The sequence below is a fragment of the Amia ocellicauda genome, chromosome 7 (genome assembly GCF_036373705.1).
Source record: "Amia ocellicauda isolate fAmiCal2 chromosome 7, fAmiCal2.hap1, whole genome shotgun sequence".
NCBI classification, from domain to species: domain Eukaryota; kingdom Metazoa; phylum Chordata; class Actinopteri; order Amiiformes; family Amiidae; genus Amia; species Amia ocellicauda.
The window spans coordinates 42705681-42721337 of record NC_089856.1 but is presented as its reverse complement, the minus strand read 5'-3'; the positions used below and the strand labels follow the sequence as shown (position 1 = coordinate 42721337).

Genomic DNA, 15657 nt, shown 5'->3' with positions numbered 1-15657 from the left:
TCTGTTTCTAATGTGATCAGACCATTCACTAACAGCCACAAGAGCCTTTGAGAGGCAGTTCACAGCTGCGTTCAGAGCCATAAACCTCTCCAAAAGCTGAATCGTAAGGTTTTCAATGGTGTATTCATTCAAAATGTGTTATACTTGAGGTGTTTCTGGAGAGTAATCAATCTGGGCTTGTCTTTTTTTATGTTACTTTGTTTTGCATTTATGAACGCCAGCCCGGTTTCTGTTTAGGTTGCCCCCAGGCCTTCAATCAGACTACATGCATCGCTGTGGTTGGCCGTTATCGACACGGCGTGTGCTGTGATTGAACTCTTGGAGGAGGATGAGTAGATGGTTTGTTCAGGTCTCCCTCACACATTGTGTATAGAAGTCCTGTACTGCCCTTTTCTTGTATGAATGTATTTTATTGACAGCTGCATCTCATGTCAAGTCTCATGTGGTCTTATGAACAACATTTATTAATAGGAATTAATCTGAATCTCCGTTCTATAATCAAACCTGAGGAAATCTGAGTGTTGCATTTGCCTTGGTTCCAATCATTTTCAGTCATCTTCTCTTCACTTCACTTCACTCTCTGTGTTTTTGTTCTGACTGTTAATGTTATGTGCTTGTCACTTCCCGATGAGGACTTGTCTTATGAGGTCTCTGTGAAGATGCCATATTGCGATGGTAAGAGTGTGTCCCTCGGGGAATGCTCTTCCTAGAGACGCCCATAGCCGAGAGGCAAGCATTTCTCTCCAGACCTGGCGAGCAGGAGCAGGGGCTGGTTCACCAGTAGCTGCAGACCAGACTGGGACTCGGCCGCTGCACGAGTACAAGCTGGGGTTAACGTCTCATGGTGCCATGCTTCACAAGATGTCGGCAGGTTTGCGGTCTATTCTCGGCACAGGAATTACATGAATATGAATCATTCTTAAGAAGTGGTTTTGCTGGGTGACGTCCACAGGAATCGGTAAAGGCATCCCAGCGATCAGGGGTTTTGGTGTGACGATTGCCCCGGGTATTGATGTGCTGTGCTAACTTTACTGCGGCCTTATTGAACTGACCGGCACAGTCTCAAGGTAAGATTCAGTAGGGTCGGGTGCGTGCTTGGTGTAGGCTGTTCATCATGGGACATGTGATGAATCCAGTTGCCATTCAGCTGCAGACCAAGTCGCAAATTCATTTTCTTTTCTTCTTGAGGCTGCCCACACACAAGCACTTGACAACTGACAAACCAGAAGAACCCAGGTTTTCAGCCACCTTTCCCAATTTGTGAGCTATTGTCTTCCACGGGCCTAAAGGACTTGTATTCAGAGGCGGTGCAATGACTGTTCGTTCTTAATTTCGTAAGACGGTTGTTTCAATGCATCCATACAGTAATACGCTCATGTGCCAAGGCCAGGCATATAGGCAAGTCTTTGTTCCTTGTATAAACGTTCTCTTCGATTAATCTTGCCGTAAGGATTCTCAGTTTAAGAACAATCTGTTGTTAATAAAGAACTATCTTCCCTTTGTATCAGTCCTCTGTAATCGGCGTTCCTGCTCAATTTTTTTATTTATAGATTTTTTTCACTTTTAAATAGGCTTTTAAAGCTTTTAAGTTATCCATGTGCACACAATCCACAATTACCAGTTTAAAGATCTCTCTATGTTCCACTTCAGGGTTTCGGTTGCTGCTTAGTACGATACAATGTGTATTATTTCTGTCAGGGCTTGTCACTGGTCTCTCTGCAAAGGGGATCTACTACTAAAGTTTTAGTTTTACTTTTTCCCCTCATGGCTGCCATTCCTGCGTCTTTCAGTCTGGAAGAGAGTGTGTGTCAGGGGGCACAGACCTCCTGTCCCAGGACAGAAGGAACCATTAATCTCTCTCTCTCACTCACTGTGCAGGAGGGTTATAGGAGGCAGGCAGACTGTCTGGCTTGCCTGCTCCTGCGAGGGCAGTTTGTGTGCGTGTCTGAGGGTTTTAAGGTGGGTGGGCAGTCAGAGGTGCTGACAAAGTCAGTATTGTGCACACAGTGCCCCCCTCTCTCTCTCTCTCTCTCTCCTTCCTTTTTCTCCTCAGGACAGCCTCCCTTTAACCTCTGCAGGCAGAGCTGTTGAGAGTCCCCTCAGGCTTCACGGAGGAAAGATGGCTTCAAGCAAACCCCAGAGATTCTTCCTGCTCACCCTGCTGGGCCTGTGGATGGCAACGGCCAGGACAGGTAGGGTTGTGGCTCTGTTCTTGTTCGGCTATTTGGCTTTTTGGCGGGGAGGAGGGGGGGAAGGGGCTTGGGGGACTAGAGAGGTTCAGGAGCCATCCCCCCCCCCACACACAAACACACACACACCCCACTCCCCACTCCCTGATTAACACCATAGATTGGGAAGTCATCAACCTAATGGAAAAAAATGATCGCACGTCCTTTTTGACAGAAAACTGAAAGAAATACATTTAAAAGGTGTGGAAATTACCGTTTTGTTAATTTAGCATGCTATATTTGCAGGTTCTACATTTGTGTGTGTGTGTATATGTATGTGTATATGTATATATATATATGTATGTATGTATGTGTGTGTGTATATGTATTATATATATATATATATGTATGTATATATGTATATATGTATATATATGTATGTATGTATATATATATATATATGTGTGTGTGTTTTTTTGATATACAACTGCTTATCAATGCATTACATTAGAAGAAATTTAGACTTAGTGATAGCCATTATCATTTCACTTTGTCTTCATTTTTTATATTTTGTGTTGAGGACATGTTGTATTTAAGTGGAAGTGGACAATGCTGACCTTTTACTGGAGTTTCTAAATGGGGGGTTTTGATTTAAACTTTGAGAGCCTGCTCAATCCCCTCACTGTCTTAGTCTGTGTCTGTAAGTCAGAAAGTTTTCTTGTCTCACAAGTTAAGTGAATGAGTTTCCAAGTCACATACAGTACCGTCTGTAACGCTGCATGGGGATGATGTTGCATTGCTCTTGCAGGGAACAATGCCAAAGCAGGGGAAAGATGTAATGCCAGAACTCGTTAATTTTATCAGGATCTCGCCTTCAAATCCTCTCTCTCTCTCATGCGTGCTCATAGTTTCCCTCCTCGCTAACAAGGAATGTCCCCCCAATTTCAAGTGTTGCCCCAATTTACTCATTCGTTTGCATAGTGAACAATACAATATTGTATAGAGGGGAAAGATGCGCAAATACAGTGAAATAGGATGAATTCAGAGGTTAACCAATCTTATCTTGCATAGCAATGTATTTTTTTTTTTGTTTGTTTGTGTGCAAGACAATTTATTTGTACAAAACACCAGGAATGTTTTTTTTTTTTTTTTTTTTTTTTTTTTTTTTAACCTTGATTTCAGAGTAACGTTCGGAATACTCCCTAAACAGTTCGGTTCTGTTCATGAAGCCGTGCTCAGTCCTCCAGTGGCTCCATGGAAATGTATCGAATCCCAGCCTCCTCAGTGCAGTTCATAATGAAGTTGTAGACAAGGGTGTTTTCAGCCCCACACAGAAGGGTCTACCATGCTAAAGTAAATACATTTTACTAAATCAGACTTCAAATAGCCACCCAAGCAGAGAAGAAGAAAAGGAAAAAATAACTTTTCGCCCCCGGAATCTACGGACAACTTAGTTATCAAAAAGAAATTGTCATGGAAGCTGAAGAGAGCCTATCTTTGAAAATATTTCAGGTGACCTGAATTTATACAGATCTTAGAGACTTGTAGAATTTCAGCTCTGTCCTCCATTTTCACACTGTTTTCACTGGGTATTTGAGCACTTCAAGTCACTTTAAAGTGTTGCAGAATGAAAGTGAAATTGAAAAGTCATTCAGTTTCCAGTCAGAATTATGTCACAGTGAATTCCATTGAAACAGACGTGAGCAAGGCCTGCTTTTCTGAGACCCACTAAGAACATAAGAACATCATGCTCGTTTGGTGTCCATTAATAACTAAGTGATCCAAGGATCCTATGCAGTCTATTTTTTAATGTTCCCAAATTGTCGCTTCAACTGCATCGCTGGGGAGTTTGTTACAATCTGTTGTCAAAATCTGGGTCTCCTGTTTTCTCTTCAGCTTCCCTTACTTGTTGGTACTTCAAATCTCAGTTGAGCATCAAGGAAGCTGATCCGTCTTTGTAGCTCACCAGCTCATCGTTCTATGGTTTCTGAAAACATATAATCCATTGAACTGGGGTATATATTCCATGATTGTACCAAGACTCGAATCAGTATGTGTCTAAACGTTTATGAGTCAGCCCGCTACTTTCCGCATGCAGCCCAACATAAACTGCTGGTCTGTAAGTGTGCCGACTGTGAAATCAATGTATCAATAAAATATGCGAATGGCAAGACTCAATTCAATGAGCCTTTCTTTTCTTTTCAGAGGGCTGAATGATGCTCAGAAATGAAGTGCGGTTTATGGCACGGACTCACTATGGGTCTATTGTAGTGAATCAATACTTCAATTAAAATGTCGAAATCTTTAATCCTCCCAATCACTAGGTCATTGAAGCATTGTATATTTTCTCTTACATGCCACCAGCTGTGTCTATCCAGGCAGTTTTATTCATTAATCATGCAGTGTTACAACCTCGGTAGAGTAAGCAAGAGAGCAAAGGGATTGTTTAGAAACTAGAAATAAATAGTTTGATTGAAACTGTTATGGTTGTGATTTAATCAACTTATTTGCCCTGTTTTTATTAAACTAACTGGGAGGTAAAGAAGACACCCAGTTAGATACACGGGCCTAGGTTGGGGCATCTGTGCTGGGCGTCAGTCGGGTCAGGCAGTGCCTGCGTTTCACCCCAGCAGTTTGCTCGGCTCCACAGCCTGGCTGAACTCTTCTTTCTGCGCCGTGTGAGAAATCCTGATCCAACCGGTTTAGGTGAAGAGACGCACTGGAGCTCTCCCATCTCGGTGGCCCCTGGCCTGCACACAAATGCACATTCAAAGGCTTCAGTCAACTTCCCATCAGCTGTTCGTTCATCAGTTTGTTCCCATGAGTTTGGCCAACCCTTGTGCTCAAATACTCATGTAATCCGGCCCCGTGGATAGTCATCTGGAGAACGGCATGTCTGTGAACGAGGTCACTGCCTTTCTGTGCTATTGTACTGCAGCTCAACCTTGATACCCAGAAGAACTGGGTTTGACAAGAACCAGTTTTTACCAGCAATTTGGGGCTAATATACATCACATGAGCCCCCCTAGTATAAAACATTACACATCTTACATTTGCACATGCTTGACCATATAATTAACTGGTTTGATTGCGGGTTTCATAGGCTAAGTAGGGCGCCTGTGTAACCCTCTCATCATACTGTGCCTTGTCATTGTGTTGCGTGTGTGTACTTTACAAGACATTGAATATTTATTACATTTTATGTAATAGATTAATAAAAGCAAAATATAAATAAAACATTCAAGAAACGGTGCAAATAAAATTGCATCTGTACATCTGTACAACTTCACTTTTTTTCCATTGGCACAAGCCTCCCTCTATGGGTAAGATGTTTATTTGAGCAGAAAGTAATTATTTAAATATAGAAATCAACCCCCTCCCTTTTTTTTTTTTTTAAACCTTTTCGTTTTTAATATATTTTGTGACCTCTGACGTACTTCAGATCTCATGAACTGTCACCAGAATAGACCTGCAAATCTACCGGTGCTGCTTAGTTGACAGCGCCCTCTGAGTATGCACAGAGTAACCCCTCTTCGAGTTGGGTATCTTCAGTGCCGTTGGTGTTTGAATCCTCCGCACTGACTCGTCACCGGCCTTTATTGTGCTACTTTTCTAAACCAGAATCCCTTAACTGTAAAACCTATTAGTTATGTTAATTATACCTTTTCAAGTGTTATCTTCATTAAGTTAATTACATTAGTTAAGAGGAAGTATCTGCCTGTGGGAATTACCTTTTTAAAATAAAAGTACTCAACTTAAACTGCTACTTTTTCCATTGAATTTAAGCAGCATTTAGTCTCACTTTCAAGAACTTCATTGTATAACCCTTTTCAAACCTAGATTTCTGCCAGCAGGGTCCGTGTTCACAGTCTGAGTGTGGAGGTAAGCTGGGTTGAACTGAGATACAGGCCCGGGTTTGGACGTCTGTTCTGGGCGTCAGTCAGGCGTCCGTTTGCTTGGCTCCACAGCCTGGCTGAACTCTTTTCTGTGCTGTATGAGAAATCCTGATCCAACCGGAATTGGGAGAGCTCCACAGTCTCTGCCCCTTCCCCATCTCGGTGGCCCCTGGCCTGCACACAAACACACATTCAAAGGCTGCAGTCAACCTCCCATCAGCTGTTCGTTCTTCAGTTTGTTCCCATAAGTTTGGCCAACCCTTGTGCTCAAATGCTCGTGTCATCTGGAGAACGGCATGTCTGTGAACGAGGTCACTTCTATTGTACTGCAGCTCAACCTTGATACCCAGAAGAACTGGGTTTGACAAGAACCAATTTTTACCAGCAATTTGAGGCTAATACATCTCACAATTCAGTGGGGGCCACTCCATTGCAGACTCCCTGCGCTGTCAGAAATGTTCTTCATCTCCACGGCACTCGATTCCTTAAACTGCACTTGGGGGAGAGCAGTGCTTCACTTCTCATCCGGGCTCAACTGCATATTTTGGTTGTGAAGCTGAAACTTGACAATATATACCTTGATTCACTTTGTTTCCCACAACACAGTGAGCTGTATTTAGGCAGGCTTTGCTGAGTGTAACAATGTAATGTGTGCTAGGTTTGAACTCGGATCTCTGCCTCCCCATCCCTGTCTGTCCATCTCTGTCTTTCTCTGCCTCTCTGTCTGTGTCCTACTCGGTCTCTCTATCTATTTTGGGCACTTTCTGCCTCCCTGTCTCTCTGTCCATCAAACAGGAAGGTCATTGTCTCGAACTCAAGCAAGGTAATGCCAAGATCAAATGGCACCAGTACAGACAATATACCAGACATGAGGGTGTAACTTAATTTGGGTGAAAAAAGGCAGAGGTTGAAGGGGGGGTAAGGTGGACAAACAGAAAAGCATATTTTCAAGTTAAGTGTTTTTCTTTCCACAAGCAACACATTTCCACAGCGTTCATAAACAAGTTTATTTAACACGCATTGACATCTCAGAATTCCTGGCCCTCTGCGTTAGGACATTCTGCCTCTGTTGGCGGCACAAGCAGGGCTTTGTGCCCGGCCAGAGAAGGCCCCTATTGATGGGGAAGCTTGGCAAGGGCCCAGGGAGCAGTACCTGTGGCTTTTCTCAGCACAGGAAATCCATGCTCCACAAAGTAAATACCTATTAGTTTCTCTCCGTGTTAAAAATACTCCTCTGGTCAGTTGAGTTAGACTGAATCAAAATATTAGGCGATGGCTTTATTTTAAGCAGCCGACTGTTCCGATTGCATCCGTCTGATAATTACCATGGTTAAAGAAAAGCTGGGGTTAATTTAGCATTTTAGACCGGTCTTAGGGATTGAGTCTTCATTGTACGTGTCTCAGCTTTTACTAATCAGTTTGCTATCTTTGGCCTTCGTGAGCTGTTCGGGTTTTTTTTGCAGTTATTCTGTCACTGGTGATTCATAGGGCTTACTTTGTTTGTTTGTGTGTTTGTTTGTGTATTTCAGCTCTTCCACTTGAGTTAGTCAGAGATGGGTTTGTAGCGGCCGCCTCATAGCTGCGAATGAGGCGTCAGTGAACAGTAACGCAGCCATTGACACTGACAATGGGCCCCAGATTTGAAGTACTAAAGAAGAAGGTAACACAACATATAGCCTGTACCTGTGCTCTGAATATCAGCTGCCTCATTGTGTTCAGTCCCTTGAATGACACCACAAACCTGTTGTGAAGCCCTATTGACATTGACTCAGCAAAGCTAACGGCAGAATTGCCCGGTAACTATTTTATGATGGTTGCAAAAGGGCGCTATCGGATGGAGATGCGCTGGTTCCTGCTCACGTGTCGTCGTAGTTATTTTTTCTGCACATCTATCCTTTTTAAGAAAGTAGGACCCTAATGCACTGAATGACTTAGGCCTGGACCAAATCAAAACTTGGACCTACTCGCAAACTCAGTATAAATTTTTACCCTGTCGACAATAAAATTACCCATTTGCAATCAGCCAGTAGGTCTAAGTTTAGGTGTGTTTTGGGCCTGAGACGTATTGAAACCCTCAGTGGTGCAGCCTGTCACGGTCCTACAGGTTCCTGCATCGTGCAAGTTAACAGGTCCTGTGAAGGGTGTCTCTTATTGTATAGAGGTGTCTCACACAGTGTAATACAGAACTTCTCCATCTCGGCAGCGGGGAGCTTTAGTTATCATTTTTAACAGTGCCAGCTTCTGGTTATTCCACTACAGAGAATCCAAACATTCTTTAATCTTCTCTGAGCTGTTGTGTTTTCTTTTTATTACTATTTATTCATTTTGGTGTGTGTTCGTCTTTGCTCATTTATACTTAACAACTCCTTTTAAAAATTAACCCCAGTGTCCAGTTCTGTCGGCCTGGAGTTTAAAGTGGGTGAATGATTTGCAGTATAAATGGAAAGGTGAGAAAGCTGTCTTATATGTATTTAAATGCTGTATACCTCATGCTCATGAAACAGGTTTTAAGTGTAGTTGGGGGGGGGGGGCATTCAATTGTACCAAAAGCATTCCACCATCCGCAGTCAATTTATACCAATTCGTTCTGTCATTCTGTATTAATGAATGGGCCACACCTGACAGTAATTCAAAGTGAATTGACGGATGAGTAACATCTGAATGTCATGCACTTCCTCTGAATGCCGGTGTTGCTCACATTACTTGTGCTCAGAGTAATAGACAGGACTACACAATAGGTTTGGGTTGAGGACTGATACACGAGATCAACAATAAAGCCCAGGGGAACGGCGTGAAGTATTCAGCTGTTATTCCTGTGGGATTCATACATTAGGAATTTGCTTCCATTATTCTAAAGTGTTTGCAATTAACACGTCTTGTTGGCTTTCCGTTGCCCTTGACAAGTGAACATTTTCTTGACAGTTTGATAACAAGACAGCAGTTCTCACTTCATTATGTCATAAATATTTATTTAATTTAGTCAGCATCTTCAGAACAGTCTTTCAGGCAGTTTTTAAAATTTAATACAGGTATTTATAGAGATTTTTTTCCCCACCACCACCCCTCGCTCATGTTTGTATGGGGTGCCTGTTTAACCCCCGTAACTAACCCAGGCTTCTGTATGGGAGAGTCCGTTCTGTCCAGCTCTTTGTCTAACAGACAAACAAATGGACAAACCAAGACACAGATGCACCTTTCAGATTCCAGTATAAATATAATTATATTCATAAAAAATAAAAATAAGGTAAAAGGATCTAAGCAAAATAGTGAGGCATTGAGTGTTGTGTTATACAGATTACTGTTTGTGTGTGTGTGTGGAATTGGTTAAAAAGGTAAACTAGAGGAAATGTAGAATCTGTGCCCAAGTCTCAGTGAATGTTTTCCTGGTTTAGAGGAATGAGTAATTAATTAATGTTGGCTTTTCTCAGTATTATATGAATTTCATAAAGAAAATCATCCTATTCTACTTGTATTAAATGCTTAAATGTAATCGTTCTTGAATGGTTGTAAACAAGTGCCATGGGTCGTTTTAGGTGCTGTAAAATTCGTTCTGGTCCAGAACTGGTCAATTCACGTCTTATCATTGAGTTCTCTTTGTTGTTTTCACCACTGGTTTTAAGAGGGAACGAGTCTATGGTACTGATCTGGCTCGTTCTGGCATTCACCCTTCCCCAGATACATATTTTGTATGGCTCCAGATTAAGTTAATTTTCAAGTTCGGTATCTATTTAAGTACTGCGTGCTTTCAACGGAGAGCAGACTAGCAACACGCAATCCCTGACATTAGGAGAGAAAGTCATGAACACAAAACACAAAATAAACAGAATTCCCATTAAGTAACACAGAAACCAATCTAAACGTTGAGGGTACATTTTTAAATAAATACATACATGTAGGACTAAATCAACATTGCAACGTATGTATTCCATACAAAAAATCGTCCACCCAAAGTATCAAAAAATAAACTTTAAATTGGACAATAGTTAGGATGGCAACTTCTAGGCTAGTCTTTCCCGTTCCTTTGCACTGTTCTAACCACATGGTTACACACACACACACACACACATTTATACACAGTCTCTTTAATGGTTCTGTAGTCTCACTTGTTTCCGTTCAGTGTTTATTTTGTCTTTAGCTCAAGTTAATATGTGAATGAGTAAACTTATCAGTGCTTTGTTCTTTTGAGCCTAAACAAACATATTCAGTTGACTTCAGTTGATGAATGCTCATCAGAAATAACATTTTACATTTTAAAAGATTTGCATGTAACAGTTGTGGAGCATGCCAGAGGTCATGTGCAGTGTAGCGGCTGCTTGTTTTGAAGGGCAGTACTGTGATGCACATTCGTACATACATAAGAAAGTGTACAAACGAGCATACTATTCGCCCCATCGTGCTCGTTTGGTGTCCATTAATTACTAAGTGATCCAAGGATGCCATACAGTCTGTTTTTAAATGTTCCCAAATTGGCGATTCAACCACATCGCTGGGGAGTTTGTTCAGATTGTGACGACTCTCTGTGTGAAGAAGTGTCTCCTGTTTTCTGTCTTGAATGCCTTGAAGCCCAATTTCCATTTGTGTCCCCGGGTGCATGTGTCCTTGCTGATCTGGAAAAGCTCCTCTGGTTTGGTTTTGATTGATCAGCAGATTGTATCTGCTGAGCCACCTGTTTTAGGTTGATCTGCAAATTTGAAAAGTTATTTAGCAGTTGTCTTTATCGAAGGTGACATCCGCTATTTGAAAATGACCATCTATCCAATTTAGTACCATCTAAACAGATGTCTTAAATAGGTCTCAAAAGGTATTCCTGCCCATTCTTGTAACACTGTATGCTGGGTTCATATCCTGACTTCTCCCAGTCCAGGGGGAACTCTCTGCTCCGGCTGCTGTGTGGATGTGAAAAGTGTCAAGGTCTCTCCACACAGAGGAGGAATGTAACCAGGAGATGTGAGAAAGCATGGAGGTTATCCGCGATCGGCACTAAATGGTTCCCTTCAACAAAGAGTCCTTTTCACACATAGCAGTTCACTGCTTGCAAAGCAAAACTGAGGAGGGCAGGGGGGGATCCACACCTTCACCTTTGTGATAGAGAGAGCTTTTGAGAGTGTGCTGAAGCGGTGATTTAGTAGTCTAATTTCAGGTGTCTGGTGTTTCCCTAGAGACGGTGGCTGAACCCTCCCCCACTCCACACAGCGAGAACCTGGAGACGACGTCAGGGGCAGGAGCTTATGACATCACCACGAGGTACCCCTTGCGTGACCACACAGATTACGTCATAGAGTACGTGGATACCACCCACTCGATGGACCAGCCGATGGACCACGAGGAAAGTAAGTGCTTGGGGGTGCTGTGATAACCTAATAAATACTAATATCTATATCATGTATAAATGTTTTAGATGGACTTGAACGTCGTCTCCTGACTGTTTTCTCCCGCTGTGTCCCCCTCTGCACAGGTGTGTTGGGCCCCGGCGCCATCGCAGCAATAGTGATCGCCGTGATCCTGGGGGCGTCTGTGCTCATAGCCCTGATCGTCATCACGCTCAAGAAGTTCACCACCGCTTAGAGACCGCAACCAGCCCCCTGCCCTGCCCACCCGACCACCCCACTCCTGACCCAGCCTGCTGGTGCACCGTCCCGCCCCCTCGCACACCCCCGCCCCGCCTCTCAACCCTCTGAAGTCTTTTTCCCCTCAGACCAACTCTCTTGCAGCGGACTACAGTAGAGCCTCGAGGATAACAGAAGCAAGCTAGCGGTTTTCAGAACCCAGCCTCCATATTTAATTTCCGATCTCCGCGGTACTCGGAGGAACAAGAAAGCCTAGATGTGGCTCGGGGGGAAGCTTGAGAAGAAAGTGCTTGGGGTAATGTGAGTTCCAAGCATTTGATATGGTCGCTTGCTTGCATATCCCATCGTTTCGTCACAGTTTTAATTCCTTGCGTTTAGATCAGCCTCCAGCGAGCTGTCTCCAGTTGTCGTTGTAGGAGATTCCATGCTTCATCCCAGCTTGTCTTTCACCTGATTGTGAATGTAGATTGCATTAAACTGGATTCTGGGAGATCATTATCTTTTACTGTCATATAAGCACAAATGGTTAGTCTGTGTACATCCGAGCGAGAGAGAGCGGTTTTTGGAGATGGCAGGTTTGGTTTTATAAGCTCAGGAGAAATCCTGGAAACAACAGCTCAGCAATGACTAGAATCTGTATCCAGGGTGTGTCAACAAAGAGCAAGGTTTACGAACTGAGGCTCTACTGAAATACCATATATATCATTACCCCCCCACCCCACCCTTTATAGAGAAACCTTGTTTTACCTTTTAATGAGAAGAGAGAAAAATGCAGGCATTTCATATAAACTCCTCATAAGATAACAGGGGAACTCTGTGTAAATATTTTAACATTTTAAAATGAGTCTGGAATACGTTTTTTGTTAATTTTGAAGCCTAGTTGGAAAATATAAACATACAAACAGTGCCAGTTTACATGCCAGACAGAAGACAGTTGTTTTATGTAGTAATCATTAATGTAAAGGGGTTTTAAAGTGAGACTAACCAGAAGTATATTTGCTTGTCCTTAGTTATTGATTTATAATGTGTTGTGGTGAAGTTATAGATTTTTAAAATACAACTTACACAAGGAGCTGGCTGTGCGGGGACACTTTCTACCACTGTAGGGTAGAAGTGACTCCAACATGCCACCCTTGAATCACTGACTCCTCAAAAGTGATGTAAACTCCACTGCCATTGTGGTTTCCTTCGTTTTCCAATTGATCATAAAAACACCCTCTGAACTGACTCCCGCCCAGCTGTGTGAAAGTGCATTGTGTTCACAGGGACAATATACTTGTAGAGCACGCTGTGAAGAGACAATCTCGGGCCTGGTTACGTATTTCTTCCGAGTCAGGACAAGGGCATAGAGATCCGTGTCCTCTGAGGAAGGACATGTTACCCGTGTAGCGTTATTCAGTCTCCCAATCCTTTGGTAGGGATCGACAGTCCTTCTATTTGAACCGGGGGGACTGGATTTGATCCAATGAGCTCTGAGTATTCACTTGGAGCATACAACTGAAACCTGAGCTGTATGCTGCTACGTTGCCAAGTGCTCTCTGTGCTTTCCCAGCATGCACCACCTCACAGTGCACATACAGGTAAATAAGTAATCCAGACTTTCCTGGTATCTGCATTTTTGAATTCTCAGACACTTTCAGAGAGTCAGATTCACTCTTAATGTGCTATTGATGGCTCCACAGGGCCTGGGGTTTATGACCTCTGATCTTTGCCATCCAGTTGTTAACAGAATGTGTTTGTTTATGCACAACCATTTGTTCATGCAGCCGTTAAAATGTAATAATATTGACCAATTTGGCCAGCTGCTTCCTTATAGAGTGGGATTTAATGTAGGGTGAAATAATAATTTGAAAAGCCTTTTCCAAGGGTTTCAATGTGAAAGTTTGACACTTTATGCAATTAGTTTTCTTTCCAATAAATATTTAACCTAGCCTGTAGGAATTGTTTTAATTTTAATTTTGATGGAGCCTGTTTGTTTTGTGGTGACCGGTTTTAAAATAAAGTTGTCTGTTTATGGATTGTGTAGTCGCATATGTAATGCACTGCGCAGAGCGATATACACAACGAGGAAAGTCAGCACAGAGATGTGTGGTTTGGTGAGAAGCAGAGAATGAAACCGTAAAACATGGGTTACCAGCGATCACAAGCATAATCTTCCTTTCTTCAAGGAGTTGCAGGCGGATTCAGTAAAAAGAGCCTTTATACCCAGGCTGTTTATAGATCCCCCTTAGGTGTGTGTGCGAGAGCTGATGATAAACGCTCTTGTGCCTTATACAGAAATAGGAGGATGTCAAATAAGAAAAGCTTCTGAAATAAAATTATTGGCCTTGTATTTAATCCTTCTGTAGGGGCTCCTGAGTTTGAGTACTTATGGCGACACGTCAGCTTTTGTGAGGTGACAGCATCCGAAAACGCACCGTTCAGATTATATACACAGGGCCAATTTGCCAGTTATTAAGTGCATCAGAAGCGATCCTTTGATTTGATTTTATGTTATTAATCCCAGATGGAAGGCGAAATGCAGCTGTTTTCTGGGGTAACAAAAGAGACCATTGAAAAGATGTAACACACGAGTTACTCAAAGTCTTGTGATAAGGCGCAAATGTCACCGTCCGTCCACTTCTGTCACTGTCAGAGGTGAGCGTCTCTCTCTCGCTATACATTTCAATCTATATCTTGATAAAACACTGAAACACACAACTACGCATCCATCTCCGCACACACTTGCATAAACGCACACACAAAACCTTTATATGTTTATATACCAAAGGCAGAATGCTAAGATTAGAAGACATGGAAATGTGTGTGTGTGTGTATGTGTGTATATATATATATATATATATATATATATATATACACACTCACCTAAAGGATTATTAGGAACACCTGTTCAATTTCTCATTAATGCAATTATCTAATCAACCAATCACATGGCAGTTGCTTCAATGCATTTAGGGGTGTGGTCCTGGTCAAGACAATCTCCTGAACTCCAAACTGAATGTCTGAATGGGAAAGAAAGGTGATTTAAGCAATTTTGAGCGTGGCATGATTGTTGGTGCCAGACGGGCCGGTCTGAGTATTTCACAATCTGCTCAGTTACTGGGATTTTCACGCACAACCATTTCTAGGGTTTACAAGAATGGTGTGAAAAGGGAAAAACATCCAGTATGCGGCAGTCCTGTGGGCGAAAATGCCTTGTTGATGCTAGAGGTCAGAGGAGAATGGGCCGACTGATTCAAGCTGATAGAAGAGCAATTTTGACTGAAATAACCACTCGTTACAACCGAGGTATGCAGCAAAGCATTCGTGAAGCCACAACACGTACAACCTTGAGGCGGATGGGCTACAACAGCAGAAGACCCCACCGGGTACCACTCATCTCCACTACAAATAGGAAAAAGGCTACAATTTGCACAAGCTCACCAAAATTGGACAGTTGAAGACTGGAAAAATGTTGCCTGGTCTGATGAGTCTCGATTTCTGTTGAGACATTCAGATGGTAGAGTCAGAATTTGGCGTAAACAGAATGAGAACATGGATCCATCATGCCTTGTTACCACTGTGCAGGCTGCTGGTGGTGGTGTAATGGTGTGGGGGATGTTTTCTTGGCACACTTTAGGCCCCTTAGTGCCAATTGGTCATCGTTTAAATGCCACGGCCTACCTGAGCATTGTTTCTGACCATGTCCATCCCTTTATGACCACCATGTACCCATCCTCTGATGGCTACTTCCAGCAGGATAATGCACCATGTCACAAAGGTCGAATCATTTCAAATTGGTTTCTTGAACATGACAATGAGTTCACTGTACTAAACTGGCCCCCACAGTCACCAGATCTCAACCAAATAGAGCATCTTTGGGATGTGGTGGAACGGGAGCTTCGTGCCCTGGATGTGCATCCCACAAATCTCCATCAACTGCAAGATGCTATCCTATCAATATGGGCCAACATTTCTAAAGAATGCTTTCAGCACCTTGTTGAATCAATGCCATGTAGAATTAAGGCAGTTCTGAAGGTTCTGAAG

General features: G+C 42.7%; 1 protein-coding gene across 1 annotated transcript; it reads left to right on the top strand.

Moving 5' to 3' along the window:
* Positions 1-101: 101 nt before the first annotated feature.
* Positions 102-13649, top strand: snorc (secondary ossification center associated regulator of chondrocyte maturation). The gene is made up of 3 exons (XM_066709770.1): positions 102-2192; positions 11224-11394; positions 11520-13649. Exons 1-3 carry the CDS (start codon positions 2120-2122, stop codon positions 11627-11629), a joined length of 354 nt encoding a protein of 117 aa, XP_066565867.1. The 5' UTR covers positions 102-2119; the 3' UTR covers positions 11630-13649.
* Positions 13650-15657: the final 2008 nt, after the last annotated feature.